The sequence below is a fragment of the Tasmannia lanceolata genome, unplaced genomic scaffold, assembly GCF_043159265.1.
Source record: "Tasmannia lanceolata isolate RefF3 unplaced genomic scaffold, GAP_Taslan_0.1 ptg000048l, whole genome shotgun sequence".
Taxonomy (NCBI): domain Eukaryota; kingdom Viridiplantae; phylum Streptophyta; class Magnoliopsida; order Canellales; family Winteraceae; genus Tasmannia; species Tasmannia lanceolata.
This window is the reverse complement of record NW_027518725.1, coordinates 4921815-4946454: the sequence shown is the minus strand read 5'-3', so window position 1 is coordinate 4946454 and position 24640 is coordinate 4921815. Positions and strand designations below refer to the sequence as shown.

General features: G+C 38.1%; 1 protein-coding gene and 4 long non-coding RNA genes across 5 annotated transcripts; 3 read left to right on the top strand and 2 right to left on the bottom strand.

Moving 5' to 3' along the window:
- Positions 1-4850: 4850 nt before the first annotated feature.
- On the top strand, positions 4851-6774 carry LOC143864338 (high mobility group B protein 7-like). Its single transcript, XM_077375258.1, has 8 exons — positions 4851-5010; positions 5463-5545; positions 5636-5684; positions 5803-5910; positions 6098-6155; positions 6241-6285; positions 6410-6496; positions 6597-6774. The coding sequence occupies exons 1-8, from the start codon at positions 4907-4909 to the stop codon at positions 6624-6626; spliced, it is 564 nt and encodes a 187-aa protein (XP_077231373.1). The 5' UTR covers positions 4851-4906; the 3' UTR covers positions 6627-6774.
- A 2635-nt stretch (positions 6775-9409) lies between these two features.
- On the top strand, positions 9410-11461 carry LOC143864312 (uncharacterized). The gene is made up of 2 exons (XR_013241136.1): positions 9410-9831; positions 10779-11461. It is a non-coding gene; the product is annotated as an uncharacterized LOC143864312 (long non-coding RNA).
- Positions 11462-12322: 861 nt separating this feature from the next.
- LOC143864366 (uncharacterized) lies at positions 12323-13726 on the bottom strand. Its single transcript, XR_013241145.1, has 2 exons — positions 12687-13726; positions 12323-12608 (listed from the first exon to the last, which is right to left on the bottom strand). It is a non-coding gene; the product is annotated as an uncharacterized LOC143864366 (long non-coding RNA).
- Positions 13727-20212: 6486 nt separating this feature from the next.
- LOC143864308 (uncharacterized) lies at positions 20213-22272 on the top strand. Its single transcript, XR_013241131.1, has 2 exons — positions 20213-20634; positions 21590-22272. It is a non-coding gene; the product is annotated as an uncharacterized LOC143864308 (long non-coding RNA).
- An 861-nt stretch (positions 22273-23133) lies between these two features.
- On the bottom strand, positions 23134-24537 carry LOC143864367 (uncharacterized). Its single transcript, XR_013241146.1, has 2 exons — positions 23498-24537; positions 23134-23419 (listed from the first exon to the last, which is right to left on the bottom strand). It is a non-coding gene; the product is annotated as an uncharacterized LOC143864367 (long non-coding RNA).
- Positions 24538-24640: the final 103 nt, after the last annotated feature.

Here is a 24640-nt window from a genome sequence, read left to right as displayed (position 1 = left end):
TTCTTTGGAGGTTCGGCCATTGAATTAGGCCCCTTCACAACACCCTCGGCGAAGGAATATGGATCCTCCGGAACTACAGAAGGGATTGCCAGATCACTGCTGCTGTCAAAACTGTATTTGCTGCTTCCATATTTGATGTGATCCAGGGAGGGGAAAATCGAAGATAGAGGGGAAATCAGAAGGAAATGGTGAAGAAAGGGGAAAGAGTGAGGTTTCAAGTGCGTGCTAATCTAGAGGAAGAGAAGAAGAATAGAAGAATGGAAAGAGAGGAGTAGAGAAGAAAAAGGTGAAGAAAGGAGAAAGAGGGAACGAGAAAGAAGAAGAGAAAAAGGGAAGCAAAGGAGAAATGAGGGAGAATTTGTATTCTCAATTCATTAATTCATCCAAAGTTCTAAAATCCCTAATACATGAGGGCCTTATATAGGCAATTGAAATGACATGGAAAATAAAAGCCTTAAAAACTAAAACATGGAAATAAAAATCCTAGAAACTAAATAATCATGGAAATAAATCCGTAAAAGTCCTAACGGACAAATATGCCTCTTATGGGACCTACAATCCGCATCAATATTTCACCTTTCGAAAGAAAGAAATGCCAAGGTCTTTGAGAATAAGGCTAGGCACAAGAGATCAATCCTATCTATCTTCCTTAATGAGATGGCCTGCCAGATAAACTTTCTCTAGTTATCGTAGATAGACACACCAAAAAATAGGCTTATTTTGGCAAACATGCACTGCAAGTCATCTCTGCCGAAAATCCCACTTCGACCTGCTCTTTTGCTGCAAGTTCATCTCTGCCGAAAATCCCACTTCGACCTACTCTTGTGCCGTGCTGAATGCATGCATCATAAAAATCAATTCTGACCCATCCCTTTCCAACTATTGTGGCTTTATTGGGGGTGTCTCCAACGGTTCCCTGGTTGCGCCCTATGTTTGGAACACAAAAGAGAGATATTTGTCTTCTTGAGCTGCTGGCCATTAAAGAAAGGGCTCTCCTTGCTTTGAAGAAAGGCCTCGTACACATCTGGATCAAATCCGACTTGCTCGCTGTTGTGAAAATTGTAAATGGATCATCTGTTTGCCCTTGGAAAGCTTTGCCCACCCTTGCTGACATTAGAGGAGCCGAGTCCTGAGGGACCGGAGTGAAGGGGAGCGAAGTGGCTGAGTCCTGCTATGAGGGCTAAGTCCTGCACAAGGCAAGCGAGGTCAGAAGACCAACCCGGGTTTTACTCCGGACAGGCCCTTCGACACTCAAGTCAGTACGAGCAGGAGTGCAGAGCTAGTCTTAAGAGATTAGGGTGGAGAGAGGGTTTTTCGCATTACCCATTGGTTTGAGCTTTGAACCCCTATTTATAGGGGAAAACCTGGTGAGGTGTCCAGGACAGGTGTCCTGGACAGGTGGCGGCCTGTGAGAGGCTGGAGCTCACCTACTCTGGGACAGGTGGCGGCCTGTGAGAGGCTGGAGCTCACCTACTCTGGGACAGGTGGCGGCCTGTGAGAGGCTGGAGCTCACCTACTCCTGGACAGGTGGCAGCCTGTGAGAGGCTGGAGCTCACCTACTCTGGGACAGGTGGCGGCCTGTGAGAGGCTGGAGCTCACCTACTCCTGGACAGGTGGCAGCCTGTGAGAGGCTGGAGCTCACCTACTCTGGGACAGGTGGCGGCCTGTGAGAGGCTGGAGCTTTACACCCCATCAGCTCCTTTCCTTCGTGAATGAGGATTGTTGTGGGAGAGAGTTGTGAGGTTGTAGCTCAGTTCTTTTCTCCCAATAAATCTGGTAAGGTTCTGCCTTACCCCAGCTTGGCTTCCAAAAAAAAAAGATAATAACCACACCTTCCATTACTTTTTTCATAATGAATATCACTGTTCTTGCTTCTTATGGTTATAATTCTCCATGGGCTTCTTTGCTCTCTCTCTCTCTCTCTCTGTCTCTCTCTCTCTCTCATGCAATCTTATAATCATGATTTCATGTTGTTATAGTTCCTCATAGATACAGATCCATGTTCTACCTTCTTATTTCCTCGTTATTGTTATTTATGTGATTCCAATCCTACGATTCAAGATGATTTTTCTCCCTGTTTTTCATCGATAAAAGATTGAACACGTAGAAAGCAACTTTGGGACAATCATTAACAGCCCTTGCTCTGTTTCTTTTTCTCCATCTCCACAGACTCTGTCCTCCTCTACTTGCATTATCACTTTGGGTGCATCACCCTGCCCCAAGACCTTTAAATGTTTGCTTGCCTTGACATGCAAATTTATTTTGAGTCCAATCCCGCATGAAACAACTCAATATTCAACTTGAATCTCACTAGTTGTTGGATGTGGGAAGATGCATGATAATGAGTGTGAATTAATTTTTTAGTGTTTAGCAATGTTTTCTAATGGATGCTATGGTGTATCTGTCAGAAATATAGTTCATTAATGTAAATTTAGGGTATGCAATTTCCTGATTTTGGAAAAGCCACTTTTATATGTAAATTATAGATTCGTCTCTTGTGTATCGAAAATGCTAAAGGAAATTGATATTGAATTAATGATCACTGACCAGTTGATTTTAATATGTTGTGAGTCTTGTGACATAGTGGAACTGACATACTAAGTACTACCAGTACAGATACTTAGCATAACGAGTCACAGAGATGCTATTAAATAAACTCAGGAGAGTTTCTCATAGCAGTCGTTGATGTTGAGATTGAGTTTTCTTCCAGTGGGAAATCCAGAAAAGTCTGGAGGTCACCCAGCAACAGTAAGAGAGGAAACTCTCAAAATCACTTTACTATTTGTTAACTGGAAAAATAAAGAGATGTGCTTTCAAAATCTCGGAATACAAGATTAGACAGAAGGAAAGATCCAACCATTGCCAAACTAATAGAAATAACCGGTGCAGTGAACAGGCCTCTATTCTCTTCCACAACGGCCGCTCTCTCAATTTTGCCCCAAAATAAACTGAATTCAAAAGATACTACGAAATACATGTGTGGATTACATTCTTGATGATTCCCATTAGGGAAATGATAAATGCGCCCCTTTTCATCACATGGGGGACACCCAACTGCAATGTACATGGCAATCAAATCCGTTGAATCCTTGTGACGTGAAGTACATCAGCCCCTCTGCAGCCATTGATATGTTGCTGCCGGGTGTCCCAAGTGATGAAAAAGGGCGCACTTATCATTTCCCTTCCCATAATTAAAAAGAGTAAGCCGTAGATACACTAGAGGTCGCTGGCTGTCCCAAATAAAAAAGAGGGTGAATATATGACTTCCTTTTCTTAATTACTAACTTCGGAGTTTAAATATTACGTATGCGCGCATAGTAGTGCAGTGTATTTACGAGTTTTAATATTACATCTCGCGTGGTAGTGCAGTTTTTAAAATTATACATTGGAAGGCCACCTTGTTAGAAGATTCAAATCATTCATTTATTGGGCCCGACATAAATAGGTTCTGCCCCTAAAATTATCTCCATAGGATGATCCTAAACCTCTGATCTGTAAGATGGCACATTATATAAGCCTCTATAGTTCGGACGTTTAGAACAATCCCATAGAGATGATTTTGGGGGCAGAAGCTGCTTTACTAATAGTTTTTTTGAGAATTGCAGTATCTTTTGACAAGGAATCAGAAAAGGAGTAGGAGAAAGTTTAAAGAGAGTAAAGGCATCAAAACAAAAGGATGTGAGTTTTGCCAATGGACAAAATGCAACCACAAAACTAGGATGCTTTTGGCAACATTACTCAACAACCATGTGTATCAAAGAAAATCAATCAAAACATTCAAAATGAAAAACATGTGCCATTGGCAAATGACTGTCCGTGATTCTCATTCTAAAGATCAGAATCAATTCTTATTCTATAGTTCGGAATCCTGTTTGAGGAATACAAACGGGCATTGACCATTGGCCCCTTGGAGAACGAACTCCGTGTGATATTCTAACCGTTTGTTCGTGTGCGCAGGCAACTCATCTTCATTATTGAGCACCATCTCAGCAATATCCAGATTTTGACCGCGAGATAACCCATACATCTATCTCCATAGGATGATCGTAACCTTTTGACCTGTAGAGATTTCTACAATGTGCAGTCACTATAGAGATCGAGGTTTAGGATCATCCTATGGAGATGATCTATGGTGTACAACCTATTTACGTTGTGGCACAACAGATGAACGATTTAGATCATCAGGTGAAGTGTGCCCACTGTACTTTCTGAAAAATACGCGACTTCATACACACTCACCATATAAAATATCATACAATATCATTGCATGGATTAAAATTTAAGATTCAAATAATATATCTTATCAAAGAGGTTTTCTGGCCCACTTGTGTGATGAACCCTGTATAGAAATTAGATAAAGTTTTCAAGGGAAAAGAGAATTATTGAAAATAATATTTTCCATAGAAAAATATTTCACTCGGAATAAAATTCCAGGCTTTATTAAGTTTACAAATCTCCTTAAAACAAGAAATTTTTTTTTTCAACTTTGAAAAAAATTCCAAAGAAAATAATCTTACCAAACACTGGAAATTAATTTTCCATGGAAAGTTTTTCCGAAAGACCGAGAGTTTTCCCGCTTCGCTCCTCACTCATTTTTTCCATTCACAGAAAGAGCGGAATTGAAATTTTCACCGAAAAAAAAAAAATCAAAGAAATTTTCGCGAGGGAAAAACAAACGGTTTTAATCTAGCCCGTCTATGGAAAAGGGAATCGACGGTTGTGAATTAAATAATCCTCTCGATCCGCGTCGAAAATCAAAGTTTCGCGCTATTTCTCACCGCCAAAGGAAAATTTTCAATTTTCAGCTGAGCCCTCCTTTTAAGCTGCTTGAGCATTCAGAACTCAAAAGCTCTCTCTCTCTCTCTCTCTCTCTCTCTCTCTCTCTCTCTCTCTTTCTGGTGAAGGAATGGCGCCTGCTTCGAAATCGAATCCTCCAAGTACGCGAAAGAGAGTCGAAGTGGAATCTACTTCTCTAAAACGCGCCAAGAATGGCAGTGCTTTCACTAAATGGTATTTATTCTACTCCTCTTTCTTTTCATTTATTTTTTTTCTCTGTTTTCCTTTTCGTTTCTCTGTTTATCCTGTCTATTGCAGAATCCTTTTAATAAATTTTTTCCCATAATTTTTTTTGGGGAAAATAGATTTGTTTTCCCATTTTCTTTTTACTCTTTAGTTCTCTAGATTAATGGAGAAATTCCCCATCTGGGCATCACTAGGTTTTCCTTCAATTGACTAGAGCATGTTTTCTTAAGCATTTTGTACTGGGCTAATGATATATACACTATCATGTTTTAATAATTGCACAAACTCGGATTGTCTTTACTTTTTGATTGGCTTCTCAGAGCTTTTTTTCAACTGTAATAACAAGCTTGGTTTCATTTATTGATTTTATTATAGTTATGTTCTATGAGATTTTGCCCTTTCATTTATTCTTCTTTTTTCTTTTTCTATGATTTTTACAGCGAAGCCTGCAATAAGGACGTTCCTGTGGGTCTAATTGATATGCACAACTGCAGTCTCGACTCCAAGATTAGGATGAATTTAGGTAATTCATAACTTCTACACTTCTGAAATTATTTCCCCTCATTGTCTTTCTACTCTCTCCATTTATTGCAATTTTATTTCACTTTTCCAGAGTCCCAAGTTTCGGAAAAGGTTACAGAAGTTAAGAAACCAGTAGAAAGGTATTTTCATTACCATTTTATAATCTCCTGTCATTCCCAGCTTTTTTTCTTCACCAAACGTCAGAAATAAGAATTATCATATCTTTGGCCAATTTTTTTTTTTAATACTGAATGATAGGAAGAAAGGGGTATCTTCGGAACCAAAGGCTAAGAAAGGTAAAAAAGAGAAGAAAGTAAAGGATCCAAACATGCCCAAGCGTCCTGCAACAGCCTTCTTCCTTTTCATGTATGTATTACCTTCTTTATTTAGGGTGCCCTTGTGCATGTATTTACTTGATAAATTTTATGTACACATGGATATGTGTGCTTGATAAATTGTATGTAAATTTGGTTGTATGTGTGGTTACACATAGGAAAATTGCTTTCTAATTGTTTCTAAATACCTTCCTCTTAATTCAATTATACATTGGCAGGGATGATTTTAGAAAAACATTCAAAGAGTCTAATCCTGATGAAAAGAGTGTTTCTGTGGTATGATTTTTGCTCAAAATATTATTTCCTTTTTCCTTTTCATTAATATTTCTCTTACATATTTGCTCATTTTGTTGGTGGAAAGGTTGCTAAGGAAGGTGGTGAGAAATGGAAATCTATGACTGATGAAGTAAGTTCTTCACATTTATTTATTAATTTAGGGGCTAATTTCTTTAAATTTTGTTGTTGCGTCTCTGTTGTCCTCGATTATTTTTGGCCAGATGATTTACTGTTTTTTATTGTTTTAATATCAGGAGAAGAAACCTTACTTGGAGAAAGTAGCTGAACTGAAAGTAGAGTATGAGAAGGCAATGGAGAAATTCAATGCTGGAAATGAAGAAGTATGTTTGAGGAACTTCTTTACATGCTGATTAAGTTTTGAATAATCTCTTTTCCTCTGAATGTTTTATTTACTTTTCTTCGTTGATTTCTCTTTATCAGGAAGCAGGGAATTCAGAAAAGGAAGAGTAGGGGACAGTTAGATTTTGCCAAAGAGTGATTTAGTGTTTTTGCCCCCATGAAATGACTTTGATGCCTACCTTTGTAAATGTTCAAGGAAACTGTTATGTTCAAGCAAACTACTGTATGGATGGCATCTTAATGCAAGTTGGTTTTGTAATGTGTTTTAGTTCTCTCTCTCTCTCTCTCTCTCTCTCTCTCTCTCTGTATGTTGAACTGTAGTATGCTGATCTGAGTCCTTGCTTATATGATGTAGCTGAATTTAATGAATTCCTTTGAAATTTTGATGTATCCTTAATTCCTTTAAAGCATACAAGAAGGCCAGAAATGCAAATTTACATTGGGAAAATCAGCCACATTGTAATAAAAGTGCTAGTCTTTCTAGCAGCTCTGACTAGCAGTATTGGATATCAAAAGAAATTTGTGAAAGTCTATTTGAAAAGAACAAAACTAGGTGTGAATTGTAATATTGGACACGATCCATCCCCTCTTATCTAACAGTGCAAGTGGCATGATATTGTCCAATCTGTTCTGACCATTTGCTTCCTCGCTTGACAATACTGGTAATGTCGTTTGATTTCTTAGTCAACACTCTATTGACTTGTTCTCTTCCCTGTACTATCATTAGCTTCTTCCCTTGCATGGTGGTGGAGGTTTGCTGCAATCAAAGTTTTAAATTTCTACTGAAATCTGAAATTTTGGATTTCGGTGAGGACTGAAATCAAAATTGCCGAAATTTCTGAGTGAAATTTCCAAAATTTTGGTGAAATTCTTGACAAAATATTAATTTTTTATTCCTTTAAAAAAATTCAGCCGAAATTACCCAAATTTTGGTAACTTAGGCTGAAATTCCAGCCCAAGAAAATGACATTTCGAGCGCTTCTACTGAATTTTGGCTGAAATTTTGGGATTTTGGTTTCGGTGAGGACTGAAATCACCCCTGAAACCAAAATTTAAAACCTTAGCCGCAATCCGAAGGGAATATGTTTTTTTTTTTTTTTGATGGGTCCAAAGGAAATATGTTGACATGTTGTCATGTTGAAAGGTCTTTCTTGTGGAATCTGTTGTCCCCAAATCTTGTATCCTTGGTGTTTTTCATTCTCAAACGTGTGGGGAAAGTTGCTTTGTTTCCCGCACTTTTCTGGGATTCCATTAACGGCTAGGTATAGATTTTTGGAAAAAACTTGTTATAAAAGCTCTTCTATCACATGACAAAAAAATCAGAAGAGTCTCTTTCTGAGAAAGTTGCAAAGATGGTGAAATAGAGATAAAAAGAGAAGTTTCTTCTTGGGTTTTTTCTCAAGTTTCTTTTCTGTATTATATAGGTTGAGAAACAAAGGAAAGGGTTGTAGGTTGCAGGTTTTTTGTTTGTTTTTGAAATGGCAAAGATATATTATAAAATTAAAGGGTGGGGGTGGGTGGGGGGACGAAAGAAAAATACAATAAAGCAAAACACATAAAACACACAGAAGGGAAGGAAAAACGAAAGAAAAATACAATAAAGCAAAAAACATAAAACACACAATATACTACGGAGGGAGAAAAAACATAGATTTGCAGGTTTGTCTGGTTGTTACTTTTGTATTTGGGATTTGCTAGCGTCCATTGAGTAAGACATTCTGCAGATGGCCTGTTGCATGTGAAAGCAGCTACATAGGCTCACTTTTTCAGCAGATTTTGTTTGGTTCAAGGGTACACCTGCCAAACGGGTGGGCCGGGCCGGGTTTCACCTGACCCGTATGTGTCTGGGTCCGGGTCATACGGGCTGGGTAAAAAATGACCCATAATTTTACGGGTGACTAATTAGTGGACCCAGACCCACCTTCACAGGCCGGGTGGACCTGCCTGGTTACAATGGGGATTCATATGAATAAGAGAAATTCATATGAATAAGTCAAAATCTGAGCATATGTGGGTGCTACCTCATGCAACAGACGCTCTGTGAAATGCCTTCTGCAATGGATGCTAGCAAATCCATTTAATGTATAAAGAAAAAAGGTTGAGTGTCCAAGAAAGGGAAACGATATATTCACCCTCTTTTTTACTTGGGACCGCTCCTCTAGCGTTCAAGATTAGTCGTAACCAGGGTTTCAAATTTTGTTTTCGGAATGCGTTTTGGTCCCAATGAAGTTGAAATTACGACCGAAATTTCAATATTTTGGGCGAAATCCGATGAAATCAAATAAGAATATATTTTTTGTCGTACAAAATTTCGGTTAAAATTCTAGGATAATGTTAAATAATATATAAGATCCAGATATTTTGGGATTTTTCTTAAATTTCGGACCGAACTTTCTGGAAAAATGAAATTTCGGACGAAATTTTATACGGTTTCGGGTTTATACCATTTCGATTTCGTTCTCAACTGAAACTAGAAATTTCGGATTTCGGCTGAAATTTCAAACCATGTCGTAACCATGATTTTAAATTTCGGTTTCGGCTCAAATTTCACTTATCCGAAATTGAAATTTCAGCCAAATCCTGAAATTTCGGGCAAAATCTGGTATTAATGCATGAAATCTCGGATTTTTTGGGATGAAATTTCAATCGAATTTACCGAAATTTCGATAAGGGAATTTCCGAAATTTAAAACCATGGTCGTAACTTGTGAATACCCTAAAGGGGCTGTCCAGGTATAAAGAGGGGACGGGTATATCACTTCAGCCAAGAAAAGCCTTAAAGCAGTACATAATTGCATATATATTAGGGCAGTGATATTATTTGTCCCCTTTTTTCTCTAGTCCAGCTTCCTCTAGTGTACTTACTACTGCTTTTGGCTTTTGCACTACAAGTGGGTGGCCCAACGTAAAAAGGAGGTGAATAAGTCATTTCCCTTATATTAATGGACACATGGTCGTCCTTTCTCTGTTTTTACTCACAGCAGCCCGTTTCCCTCCTGGCGTAGATGAAAACCCTAGCTCCATCTTCTCGCATGTAAGACATGAAGTGGGGATTGTTGGTAACAGAAGGAAGCTTCGCATGGCCTCTGACTCCAAGGTATCAAATCCCCTCAATCCAACTTTCATTTGAGGCAAAATGGTATCTAATCCCTTTCTTGTTGCCAAGTCATCGTTTCCTAAATCAAGAACTAGTTACAAGGCTAGTGAAAGGATCGTATATAGACAGGAGTGAGATGAAATTCTTGTTTGGCATCTCATTCTGCTATAGTGACTTATCCTCTCATGATTACGAAGATGGAACCCTGGCATTTTAAGAGGTAATTATATGCTTCTACTTTATATTATTTTACTTCATTTTTTTTTACCCTAGAAATGATTGTTCTAGTATCACAATATAAGTAGGTTACCTACCATTAGGGTTGCAAATTGAGTCGGTTTAAACAGGACCCACATCAACACAACCCAAAATAATCTGGGTCGGGTTTAGAGATTTGGGTTGGTTCAGGGTTTTTCAACCCGAAGTTTCGGTAATTTCGGCTGAAATTCGGTAAAGGAATAAAAAATTAATATTTTTTTTTCCAAATTTCACCGTAACGGTCGGCCGAAATTTGGTAAGTTTCGGCCTTGTCGGTTTCAGTACGTTTCTGTGTATGTCTTGACCGAAATCTCGGTCCTGAATGTCAGATTTCGGTCGAAATTAAAAACCAAGTGTGTGTGTCTATATATATATATATATATATATAGTCCCTAGAAGTTGCCATGCCCCAAATGAGATGTACCTGTCAATCCCTTCCGGAGACAGCCTCTTAATATCCCTTGTGATGAATACTATAATTTTCTTCTTTCCGTTTTATCAATATCTACATCATACATCATTAATGTGCTCTTGAAGTTTGCAATGAGGATAGATTAACTAGGATTTCAAAAACTAATTGGCAAATCTCACTCACTTTAAAACTCTCTGTGACATTGACTTAGGCTTCCACTTTTACCAGAAAAACCATATTGGAAAATTGTATCATGCCTTTGGACTTGGAATTTGCATGAGACGGCCTTCAACTACAATCTATGATAAGCATTTTTTTTTGTCAATATTTGCACTGTGATGCTAACTTCTATAACGTGTGTGAGATATTCTCTTAGCCTATTGAAAAAATAGACCGGGCCTTGTTTTTGTTCTTTTTCCAAATGCATACCTCTATTCATTCCTTGGGAAGTACTTTTGGGGGCACAAATGGGATCTGATAATTTATTCTTCTTGCAGAGCACACATATTCTGAACCAAGGAAATGGATGCCAGATTGCCAGGCAAAGGACGGGTGACCATTCAATTTGGTTGCTGTTACAACTATGGCCCCGACCATTCTCCGCCATGAAGTTGTTGATCCCATACCTGATATTTTCAAAGATATGATAACGAGGTTGGCTGAATGGTATGTTCTTCCAAAATCATGCGTACGTGACTGCTGCATCGTCAATATATATGAGAAAGGGAACTGCGTTCCCCACACATTGACAGCCATGACTTTGTTCGCCCATTTTGTACCGTGTCATTACTAAGTGAGTGCAATATACTCTTTGGATTGAACTTAATGATTGTCAGAGCGGACGAGTTTATTGGTTCAGCTGAAATTACCTTGCCAGCGGGCGAGTTTTTGGAATTTTATTTGAGATGCTTTGTTCCAATGGATGTAATTTCGTTCACAGATGTAATGTTTTGGATGTAATTTGAGATGGTTTGTTCCAATGGATGTAATTTGATTCAAATTGATTCACAAATGTAATGTTTTGGAATTCAATTTGAGATGGTTTGTTCCAATGGATGTAATTTAAATTGATTCACAAATGTAATGTTTTGGAATTCAATTTGAGATGGTTTGTTCCAATGGATGTAATTTGATTCACAGATGTAATGTTTTGGATATAATTTGAGATGGTTTGTTCCAATGGCCCCATCGACTTGGATTTTAAGAAAAAAATAATGATTCATGGTGCAGGTTCAAGTTCTATGATCGAATGAATGCTAGGAATGTTGAAATCCAGTGATTTTAACATCATGTTGCTGTGATTCCATGTGAACGACCGATTACTCGAAATGCTTAAGCTATTAAGAGTTGGTGTTATTTAATCATTTTATAGTTTATTCTGCAACTCCTCGGATGTAGGTTTCAGATCAGTTTATACAATCCCAAGTCAAGCTTCTCATGCACTGGGCTTTGTAAAGACCAGCTTTTAAGCTTACAATGAGGGTGGTCCCAAGTTAGGAAATATAATTATATCATGCACTGGGCTTTATTCTTTTGATGACAAGTTTGGAAGCTCGACCTGGGACCACCCTCTTTCTATCTCTTTCTTAAATTTCAGAGCACACCAGAAGTAACTGAAGCTATTCGAGTTGGTGTTATATAAAGGATGCCAAATCAACAGCAACAGCCATTCGAGTTGGTGTTATTTAATCATTTATCTTTTCAACAGTAGTAGCCCATTGGCCTTCCATTTTTTTTGGCCGTTGATTTTTAATGTCAATGAGTTGTTGGGCATTGAAGCCGGGACAACCACTCTGATAGCATGTGAATTTGCCATGTACTTCAATATTAATAATTTGCCTATTTGAGCACGAGATTAAGCAACAACACAACTCAAACCATTAATTGAAAATTTCATAAGGTTTTTCACATATCGTTGAATCTTCATTTCTCTTTTACATAGGTACTACATCGTCAGGGGTGGAGCCAGGAATTTACAGTTTGGGGCCGGACTAATTTACAGTTGCTTGAATTAATGATTTTTTTTTGTGGGGGGGGGGGGGGGGGGGGGCACTAACCATGCATGTAAAGCCACTAAACTAGCTAAGCATGTATGTAAGGCCATAAACCATAAAAGGGATTTTGCAATTCATTGGGGGAGATGGCCCCCCTCATGCTATATGTGCCTCCGCCCCTGGACATAGTCTTCATCTCACTTTTACATAGGTACTACATCGTCTTAGTCACCCTCTTTGCATAGGTACTACATCGTCTTCGTCTCTGTCCTCTTGTGCCACTCCTCTATTCATTTCATCTACCCATTTGAAATATCCACAACCCTTCTTTCCCTGTAATACAAAATATGTAAATATTCCTTCAATAGTAATAAGTAATAAACTACGCAATGTAAGGGAAATGACGCTCACGTTCCAATTGGAGCACTTGTAAAAGGGTCTTCTAGGATTATATGAGTACTACCCATAGAGGATGCCATAAAGAACCTAATAAGAAAACAGACGCCCAAATCCATGAATCTAAAAAAAAAACACAATAACTAAACCTAGTAAATTCCATCACACATGCAAATAACAAAGTCATGAAGAACCATCGACAAGTTACATTTCTGCAATTACTACATAATGTTTGTGCTGAAGTCTCCAAATCAAACAAAATGACTAAACTCCTCTTCTGTATATGCTTTCAAATGATTACATCTTCTCTAACACAATTCAGCAATGAAAATCCTGATAGACAAAGCATTCATTCAAGTGAGTTTCCAATTGATGGTTTAACATGTATAAAAAATAAAATACAAGTGGCTTTCATCAACACCAAAATCATATAGCCTGACATGAAGGGAAATTGCTCCTTGTTGACAATCTATAAGAGAGCTTATAGATTAGAAACCAACAAAATTTTAATAAGACAGGCTATCCAACTGTCCAAGATTTTTTTACAACCACCAAGGCTGAAGGAATCATTTTTATCTCAAAACAAGGAAGCTGGAAGAAAATCCCAAATCCATATGCAGAGAAAATTACATATCTCACTCAAAATCCGAAAACCCAAAATAAAAGAAATGAATTTGACCTACAAACAGAAGATGCTATGAAGAACCCTAATTTAACATAGCTTTTATTAGATGAAACAAAATATATAGTAAAAAGAATGAAGAAAGAACAAGGATTTGATGGGAGAGCTGGGGTTTCAAAATCGAAAACCAGATAACCGAAAAAAGAAAAGAAAAAACATAGACCAAATCAGAAAAAAACAGAGAAGTAATGTAAGTAATGTTTGAAGAGAGATCTAGTGTTTCAAAATAGGAAAAAAGGGAAAAAAGAAAGAATTAGGGTTTGAAGAGAGTGCTAGGGTTTCAAATTACAAAACCAGATAACCCTACGAAAAAAATAAAGAAAATACTGTATCGAAAATTCGAAATCTCGTTAATAGGAGAGAACGCGTTAAGTCGACTTGGACTATTATTTTTATTTCCACGGGAAGGCCAACCAATAGGAGAGGATGGGTTAAGTCGAGCGCAGATGGGCTATTCTATTCCTATCTGCGCTCGAACGCAAAACTCCTTCCTCATTCGCTGTTAAGTGCGGGCCCTACCTTTTAGAAACGAAAAAAGAATAGATGTAAAATGACAGTCGGGCCCTCCATTTCCTTCTAGACATTTAAAAATGACAGTCGAGTCCTCCTCAAATAAACAATTACGAGCCATAAAAAGATCTAGGGGTTATTTTTTTTGTTCTTTTCTCTGCTTCTCTCTCTCTCTCTCTCTCTCTCTCTCTCGCTCCCTCGTTGGCTTCTCTGGTTCGACATCCCTCCCGATTCGATCCTTGCTCAATCGACCTCTTCGCTCTCTATTTCGTTGATTTAAGGTTTGTTTTGTTGCTTTAGGAGTCTCGTGTTATATATATATTTTTGGTTTGTTGCTTTGAAACCTACGGTTTGGGTTTATTTAGGGCTTTGATCCATGATTTTTTGGGTTCCAAATCAGTGACTGATATTGAAAAAAATTAGAATTTTGTTTCCTTGAAATGGGTCGGCAGCCAAATCAACAGCGTCCTTTCCACCCAGGTCGTATATCATATTCTTTTTTGTTTAATTTGGCATTGTTTGTGTTTGTAATATATTCTCAAAGGATCAAATCCTGAGCAACACTTCCATAGTGACATCTTGTTGCATGAAATTGAAACCCTATGATTTGCAGGCAGATTAAATTGTACAAGTCCTTTACATGCATTACAGGGCTTATCCTTGTGTTGTAAATTGCTTGGAACTCATTTTTTTTTCCTTTACTTAAATGACAAGTGGAGAGTTAAATAAGAAACTATGTTAGTGGAGTAACCCTTATCTGGTAAGGGCCTGCCTATTCAAGTGATTTTGATTTTGATTTTGATTTCTCACATTTGCAACCCTTTTTTGTGTTGTGATTTGGATCCGGATCAAATCCTTGGATTTCCAAATCAGTGCCTGATAGTGAAAAAAATCAGATTTTTTTTTTACTTTAAATGATTCTTCTTTGAGAAGCTATTTCAATTTTAATACGCCCTGATGCACGGAGACAATATGGTTTAGTGTAGTTACTGAATATAGTAGTGCCAATGCGTCTGGCCTGATAGCAAGATCTCTTTCCCAGATACAATTCCCCCTTTTCTTTGAGAATTGATATCACTACAATCTAGCATGAAAGTTGCATAGTTATTTTGCCTTATCTATTCCAAATGGTTCCCTGACAGTTCGTTTGTGAGTCTAGACCAGTCTCTTTTTTTTACAGTAGCATAGAGTTGTTTTGTCAGCTCCATTTGAATCAAAATTCCCTTCATATATTGTTGTTTGTTCCTAACAGTTTCAAAGGATATGTAGTAGTGTAAGTTGACATTGGTCTCATGCAACTATTAAAGTAATGTAGGGTCTGTGCCAAGACTTTTGTGGTGACTGAGAAATGGCCCCATTTAGCATAATAATTGCATCCTATCATTTGGTCTATTCTAGTCTACTATAATTTCTTATAGGACTTCTTAGGTATTGCTGTAGTTCTATGTTTTAATAGAACTGATGTTTTAGGCAATGACATGTGCACTGATGTTTTAGTAATTGCATTACTTTGTCAAGCTCTTCCAAACTCTACTGTATGACTTAAAATCTTGGGCGCTTTGTTGTGTTAAGGTACCTAAAATGGCCGATTCGTCATCACATGTTTGTGGGTCTCCTATCGAAGATGTTGGTGCTACGTCCTTAGGTTTTGTCAATGACACTGTGTCGCAATCTTGAGACAGATTCAAGAGAGAAAAACCAGTTGCCGAAACCCTAGCTTCAGGAGAGAAAGTCGAGAGAAACCCTAGCTTCTAGAGAGGTGCCGAGAGAGAAACAGAGAAACCCTAGGGTTCTCTGCCTTTTTCCGTTGAGAGAGAGATAGGAAAATTGAATCGTGCTTTTTTTTTTTTAACTTTGAAATGTCTTCAAAAGTGAGAAATGGCTGAGATTGAAAGTATGTTGATCGAACGGTTTTTAATGTGGGAGGACTAGAGAAGCGTCTCTAGGGGATCGACTAGAGTCACTTTCCTCATATATATATATTGTATTGCTAGCGTCCATCGCAGAAGGCATTTCGCGGCTGGTCTATCGCATGTCAGACCACCCACCTCGTGAATGGAGACAAAAGTTGTTTTCTTCATTCATGAGGTGGCTGGTCTAACATGCGAAATATATATTACTTAATGGTATTTGTTTGATGTCATGTTCTTGGAATGTCTTTACTAAACGAGCAGAACCCGAGCCCAACCAAGCTAGAGCCTGGCTCGGCTCAGGCACGTTTGTTTACTAAACCAAGCTTGATTCACGATAGTACCAAGGCCTTTCCACAGTGGTGGAAAGTTCGTTGGATCCCGGCACACACGTGGTCCATCAAGACATTTGGAAAAATCAGAGGGTGCCTCAGGGAAGCTATATCTTTCCAAGGGACTGTACTAACTTGATCATGGTAGATGCGTCGCTCGCAACGGTGCACTTGTGTGCATTGAACTGGACATCGACAATACATCATTTTGGGTGGAGGTTTGGGCAAAATATTGCGACAGTGTTCCTAAAATCCTGCGAGCCAAGTGGCTCACTGGAGGATGCCCCTTCTCGACGTGTACAAACTCAATGTTCCCTTTTTGTATGTGATGCAGATAATACCCTCTCTTCTCTTTGTCTTCTCTTTTTCTCCCCCTTCTTCTATTTCTCTTCCCGACCCTATATCAGTATGTTTTTGCACATCTGAATGTTGCTTCTAAATTTTGAGTTTCAGTGCAAGGTTTTATTTCAATCAATCTCATAACTTCAAATAAAGTGAATTGCATCGTGCAAAAATGGAGGGACTGCCACATATGGAGGCAGAGCCCTCATCCTGCAAAAATGGTCTCCCGAAGTGTACTCTCGAAAGGCTGAAGCTTACCACTATTCCTATATGGGTCAGATTCCCAGGCCTTCATTTAAAATTCTAGACTCCAAAAGGACTTGGAAAGATTGCAAGCCTCATTGGAAAAAAAATGGCCAAGTTGATCACAAAGAGCCCAACATACTCCTGTCTCCTGTATGCCTATTATTGTATCATCTTTCTCTATATCAAATAAACCGGCAGGGGTCTCCGCCCAACCCAAGCTTACCCATAAAAAAAAGTGAATTGCATCCCCATCTTGAACATATTTCAATCATGCTAAACTTTTGTGCCCAAAAAATTTTCCATAAAAAAAACACCCAAAAAAAAAAAAAAAAACAATTTTGCGATCCAATGACCAGAAAGAACATCTACATACTTCCTTCTGAACATTCCATCATAAAAATCCAATTATAAAATCTTAGAAAAGGAGACCTCGGATACAAAAAACACTCTAACCATATCCAATCAAATTTTGAGAATATGTCAGACAGAAGGATAAAATAACCACAATTCATGTAACAGTTACAACGATTTCCATTAAAAATTTAAGAAGAGAAGCAAAATAGCCAAAACAAAAACACCGAAAACAGATAAATCCATCAAGTCTTGCGAGGTAGATCTAAATTCACGCAGAAAAAGAAATCCAATACCTTAAAAAAGCAAAAAAAAAAAAAAAAAAAAAACAAAGGAAAGAAATTGTTAGGTAGAACTTACAGTCCTCGGAGTAGACCACGAATCCAAATCTCTAGCGGAGATCTACTCAATTGCCTCGAAATTTCCAACCTCGAATCTCAACAATCGCCCCCCAATCTCTCTCAGTCCGCTCTCGAAATCCTAATTTCCAAAATAAAACACCAGGACAAATAGAGTGCAGGACCGTTTTCACAGAGAAGGGCTCAACTTTCCTTCTTCTTTAGAGAGAGAGAGAGAGAGAGGTTGCCCAAAATCGCCGGTCTCTCTCTAGAGACCTTCTTTCGTACCGATCTTTGCGGAGGTGGAAAACGATTCTCACTTCCGCGCATGTTAGCTATTCACTAACATACACCGTAACCCGATGAAACATAACCAGAAGATCTGACCCGTTGGATCGTTGAGATCGGAGAAGCGCGTGTTTAGTCCGCTGGCAAGCAAAATCTGCTTCTCGCATCATCACCGTCCATGTGACATTACGATCCGTTTATATTGTGATAGACCGTCATGGACGGGATGGGCCGCAATGAGAAAACCACACCCATTCGTTAACTCACATTTCACATTTAATAAAGTCGACAAAAAATGTGGTAAGATGATCACGTTTATTGGATATTGTTAGGAATGATTTTAGGTCTCTTTCGTTTCAGATTGTGGCAGCCACTCCCAAACCAACCAATTATTTTGGGCTGCAAACGATCCGAGCCTAGCCAGACTGAACTTTGGGCTGTTCGGGCTTGGCTTGCTTAGTTTGAGCATCGGCTCGTGTTCGTGATGAGCTTACTACTATGGGGTCGAGCTCAATGGAAAAAAAAAGATATAAAATAACTCCCCAACTATGTCTCAAAGAAATCTAGAAGGGGTAATGAATTAAGGGTTGGGATATGTGTAGGGTATAGTGTAGCGTGCAAGAATAGAAAGAGATATAGATAGAATGTTGAGAATGATATGTTGATTTCTGTCAGGACAAGGAGAGATGGGGGCTGAAGAGTCAAGATCTTGAAAATAAAGGAAGGGAATATGTTTTTTTTTTTTTTTGATGGGTCCAAAGGAAATATGTTGACATGTTGTCATGTTGAAAGGTCTTTCTTGTGGAATCTGTTGTCCCCAAATCTTGTATCCTTGGTGTTTTTCATTCTCAAACGTGTGGGGAAAGTTGCTTTGTTTCCCGCACTTTTCTGGGATTCCATTAACGGCTAGGTATAGATTTTTGGAAAAAACTTGTTATAAAAGCTCTTCTATCACATGACAAAAAAATCAGAAGAGTCTCTTTCTGAGAAAGTTGCAAAGATGGTGAAATAGAGATAAAAAGAGAAGTTTCTTCTTGGGTTTTTTCTCAAGTTTCTATTCTGTATTATATAGGTTGAGAAACAAAGGAAAGGGTTGTAGGTTGCAGGTTTTTTGTTTGTTTTTGAAATGGCAAAGATATATTATAAAATTAAAGGGTGGGGGTGGGTGGGGGGACGAAAGAAAAATACAATAAAGCAAAACACATAAAACACACAGAAGGGAAGGAAAAACGAAAGAAAAATACAATAAAGCAAAAAACATAAAACACACAATATACTACGGAGGGAGAAAAAACATAGATTTGCAGGTTTGTCTGGTTGTTACTTTTGTATTTGGGATTTGCTAGCGTCCATTGAGTAAGACATTCTGCAGATGGCCTGTTGCATGTGAAAGCAGCTACATAGGCTCACTTTTTCAGCAGATTTTGTTTGGTTCAAGGGTACACCTGCCAAACGGGTGGGCCGGGCCGGGTTTCACCTGACCCGTATGTGTCTGGGTCCGGGTCATACGGGCTGGGTAAAAAATGACCCATAATTTTACGGGTGACTAATTAGTGGACCCAGACCCACCTTCACAGGCCGGGTGGACCTGCCTGGTTACAATGGGGATTCATATGAATAAGAGAAATTCATATGAATAAGTCAAAATCTGAGCATATGTGGGTGCTACCTCATGCAACAGACGCTCTGTGAAATGCCTTCTGCAATGGATGCTAGCAAATCCATTTAATGTATAAAGAAAAAAGGTTGAGTGTCCAAGAAAGGGAAACGATATATTCACCCTCTTTTTTACTTGGGACCGCTCCTCTAGCGTTCAAGATTAGTCGTAACCAGGGTTTCAAATTTTGTTTTCGGAATGCGTTTTGGTCCCAATGAAGTTGAAATTACGACCGAAATTTCAATATTTTGGGCGAAATCCGATGAAATCAAATAAGAATATATTTTTTGTCGTACAAAATTTCGGTTAAAATTCTAGGATAATGTTAAATAATATATAAGATCCAGATATTTTGGGATTTTTCTTAAATTTCGGACCGAACTTTCTGGAAAAATGAAATTTCGGACGAAATTTTATACGGTTTCGGGTTTATACCATTTCGATTTCGTTCTCAACTGAAACTAGAAATTTCGGATTTCGGCTGAAATTTCAAACCATGTCGTAACCATGATTTTAAATTTCGGTTTCGGCTCAAATTTCACTTATCCGAAATTGAAATTTCAGCCAAATCCTGAAATTTCGGGCAAAATCTGGTATTAATGCATGAAATCTCGGATTTTTTGGGATGAAATTTCAATCGAATTTACCGAAATTTCGATAAGGGAATTTCCGAAATTTAAAACCATGGTCGTAACTTGTGAATACCCTAAAGGGGCTGTCCAGGTATAAAGAGGGGACGGGTATATCACTTCAGCCAAGAAAAGCCTTAAAGCAGTACATAATTGCATATATATTAGGGCAGTGATATTATTTGTCCCCTTTTTTCTCTAGTCCAGCTTCCTCTAGTGTACTTACTACTGCTTTTGGCTTTTGCACTACAAGTGGGTGGCCCAACGTAAAAAGGAGGTGAATAAGTCATTTCCCTTATATTAATGGACACATGGTCGTCCTTTCTCTGTTTTTACTCACAGCAGCCCGTTTCCCTCCTGGCGTAGATGAAAACCCTAGCTCCATCTTCTCGCATGTAAGACATGAAGTGGGGATTGTTGGTAACAGAAGGAAGCTTCGCATGGCCTCTGACTCCAAGGTATCAAATCCCCTCAATCCAACTTTCATTTGAGGCAAAATGGTATCTAATCCCTTTCTTGTTGCCAAGTCATCGTTTCCTAAATCAAGAACTAGTTACAAGGCTAGTGAAAGGATCGTATATAGACAGGAGTGAGATGAAATTCTTGTTTGGCATCTCATTCTGCTATAGTGACTTATCCTCTCATGATTACGAAGATGGAACCCTGGCATTTTAAGAGGTAATTATATGCTTCTACTTTATATTATTTTACTTCATTTTTTTTTACCCTAGAAATGATTGTTCTAGTATCACAATATAAGTAGGTTACCTACCATTAGGGTTGCAAATTGAGTCGGTTTAAACAGGACCCACATCAACACAACCCAAAATAATCTGGGTCGGGTTTAGAGATTTGGGTTGGTTCAGGGTTTTTCAACCCGAAGTTTCGGTAATTTCGGCTGAAATTCGGTAAAGGAATAAAAAATTAATATTTTTTTTTCCAAATTTCACCGTAACGGTCGGCCGAAATTTGGTAAGTTTCGGCCTTGTCGGTTTCAGTACGTTTCTGTGTATGTCTTGACCGAAATCTCGGTCCTGAATGTCAGATTTCGGTCGAAATTAAAAACCGTGTGTGTGTCTATATATATATATATATATATATATATATATATAGTCCCTAGAAGTTGCCATGCCCCAAATGAGATGTACCTGTCAATCCCTACCGGAGACAGCCTCTTAATATCCCTTGTGATGAATACTATAATTTTCTTCTTTCCGTTTTATCAATATCTACATCATACATCATTAATGTGCTCTTGAAGTTTGCAATGAGGATAGATTAACTAGGATTTCAAAAACTAATTGGCAAATCTCACTCACTTTAAAACTCTCTGTGACATTGACTTAGGCTTCCACTTTTACCAGAAAAACCATATTGGAAAATTGTATCATGCCTTTGGACTTGGAATTTGCATGAGACGGCCTTCAACTACAATCTATGATAAGCATTTTTTTTTGTCAATATTTGCACTGTGATGCTAACTTCTATAACGTGTGTGAGATATTCTCTTAGCCTATTGAAAAAATAGACCGGGCCTTGTTTTTGTTCTTTTTCCAAATGCATACCTCTATTCATTCCTTGGGAAGTACTTTTGGGGGCACAAATGGGATCTGATAATTTATTCTTCTTGCAGAGCACACATATTCTGAACCAAGGAAATGGATGCCAGATTGCCAGGCAAAGGACGGGTGACCATTCAATTTGGTTGCTGTTACAACTATGGCCCCGACCATTCTCCGCCATGAAGTTGTTGATCCCATACCTGATATTTTCAAAGATATGATAACGAGGTTGGCTGAATGGTATGTTCTTCCAAAATCATGCGTACGTGACTGCTGCATCGTCAATATATATGAGAAAGGGAACTGCGTTCCCCACACATTGACAGCCATGACTTTGTTCGCCCATTTTGTACCGTGTCATTACTAAGTGAGTGCAATATACTCTTTGGATTGAACTTAATGATTGTCAGAGCGGACGAGTTTATTGGTTCAGCTGAAATTACCTTGCCAGCGGGCGAGTTTTTGGAATTTTATTTGAGATGCTTTGTTCCAATGGATGTAATTTCGTTCACAGATGTAATGTTTTGGATGTAATTTGAGATGGTTTGTTCCAATGGATGTAATTTGATTCAAATTGATTCACAAATGTAATGTTTTGGAATTCAATTTGAGATGGTTTGTTCCAATGGATGTAATTTAAATTGATTCACAAATGTAATGTTTTGGAATTCAATTTGAGATGGTTTGTTCCAATGGATGTAATTTGATTCACAGATGTAATGTTTTGGATATAATTTGAGATGGTTTGTTCCAATGGCCCCATCGACTTGGATTTTAAGAAAAAAATAATGATTCATGGTGCAGGTTCAAGTTCTATGATCGAATGAATGCTAGGAATGTTGAAATCCAGTGATTTTAACATCATGTTGCTGTGATTCCATGTGAACGACCGATTACTCGAAATGCTTAAGCTATTAAGAGTTGGTGTTATTTAATCATTTTATAGTTTATTCTGCAACTCCTCGGATGTAGGTTTCAGATCAGTTTATACAATCCCAAGTCAAGCTTCTCATGCACTGGGCTTTGTAAAGACCAGCTTTTAAGCTTACAATGAGGGTGGTCCCAAGTTAGGAAATATAATTATATCATGCACTGGGCTTTATTCTTTTGATGACAAGTTTGGAAGCTCGACCTGGGACCACCCTCTTTCTATCTCTTTCTTAAATTTCAGAGCACACCAGAAGTAACTGAAGCTATTCGAGTTGGTGTTATATAAAGGATGCCAAATCAACAGCAACAGCCATTCGAGTTGGTGTTATTTAATCATTTATCTTTTCAACAGTAGTAGCCCATTGGCCTTCCATTTTTTTTGGCCGTTGATTTTTAATGTCAATGAGTTGTTGGGCATTGAAGCCGGGACAACCACTCTGATAGCATGTGAATTTGCCATGTACTTCAATATTAATAATTTGCCTATTTGAGCACGAGATTAAGCAACAACACAACTCAAACCATTAATTGAAAATTTCATAAGGTTTTTCACATATCGTTGAATCTTCATTTCTCTTTTACATAGGTACTACATCGTCAGGGGTGGAGCCAGGAATTTACAGTTTGGGGCCGGACTAATTTACAGTTGCTTGAATTAATGATTTTTTTTTGTGGGGGGGGGGGGGGGGGGGGGCACTAACCATGCATGTAAAGCCACTAAACTAGCTAAGCATGTATGTAAGGCCATAAACCATAAAAGGGATTTTGCAATTCATTGGGGGAGATGGCCCCCCTCATGCTATATGTGCCTCCGCCCCTGGACATAGTCTTCATCTCACTTTTACATAGGTACTACATCGTCTTAGTCACCCTCTTTGCATAGGTACTACATCGTCTTCGTCTCTGTCCTCTTGTGCCACTCCTCTATTCATTTCATCTACCCATTTGAAATATCCACAACCCTTCTTTCCCTGTAATACAAAATATGTAAATATTCCTTCAATAGTAATAAGTAATAAACTACGCAATGTAAGGGAAATGACGCTCACGTTCCAATTGGAGCACTTGTAAAAGGGTCTTCTAGGATTATATGAGTACTACCCATAGAGGATGCCATAAAGAACCTAATAAGAAAACAGACGCCCAAATCCATGAATCTAAAAAAAAAACACAATAACTAAACCTAGTAAATTCCATCACACATGCAAATAACAAAGTCATGAAGAACCATCGACAAGTTACATTTCTGCAATTACTACATAATGTTTGTGCTGAAGTCTCCAAATCAAACAAAATGACTAAACTCCTCTTCTGTATATGCTTTCAAATGATTACATCTTCTCTAACACAATTCAGCAATGAAAATCCTGATAGACAAAGCATTCATTCAAGTGAGTTTCCAATTGATGGTTTAACATGTATAAAAAATAAAATACAAGTGGCTTTCATCAACACCAAAATCATATAGCCTGACATGAAGGGAAATTGCTCCTTGTTGACAATCTATAAGAGAGCTTATAGATTAGAAACCAACAAAATTTTAATAAGACAGGCTATCCAACTGTCCAAGATTTTTTTACAACCACCAAGGCTGAAGGAATCATTTTTATCTCAAAACAAGGAAGCTGGAAGAAAATCCCAAATCCATATGCAGAGAAAATTACATATCTCACTCAAAATCCGAAAACCCAAAATAAAAGAAATGAATTTGACCTACAAACAGAAGATGCTATGAAGAACCCTAATTTAACATAGCTTTTATTAGATGAAACAAAATATATAGTAAAAAGAATGAAGAAAGAACAAGGATTTGATGGGAGAGCTGGGGTTTCAAAATCGAAAACCAGATAACCGAAAAAAGAAAAGAAAAAACATAGACCAAATCAGAAAAAAACAGAGAAGTAATGTAAGTAATGTTTGAAGAGAGATCTAGTGTTTCAAAATAGGAAAAAAGGGAAAAAAGAAAGAATTAGGGTTTGAAGAGAGTGCTAGGGTTTCAAATTACAAAACCAGATAACCCTACGAAAAAAATAAAGAAAATACTGTATCGAAAATTCGAAATCTCGTTAATAGGAGAGAACGCGTTAAGTCGACTTGGACTATTATTTTTATTTCCACGGGAAGGCCAACCAATAGGAGAGGATGGGTTAAGTCGAGCGCAGATGGGCTATTCTATTCCTATCTGCGCTCGA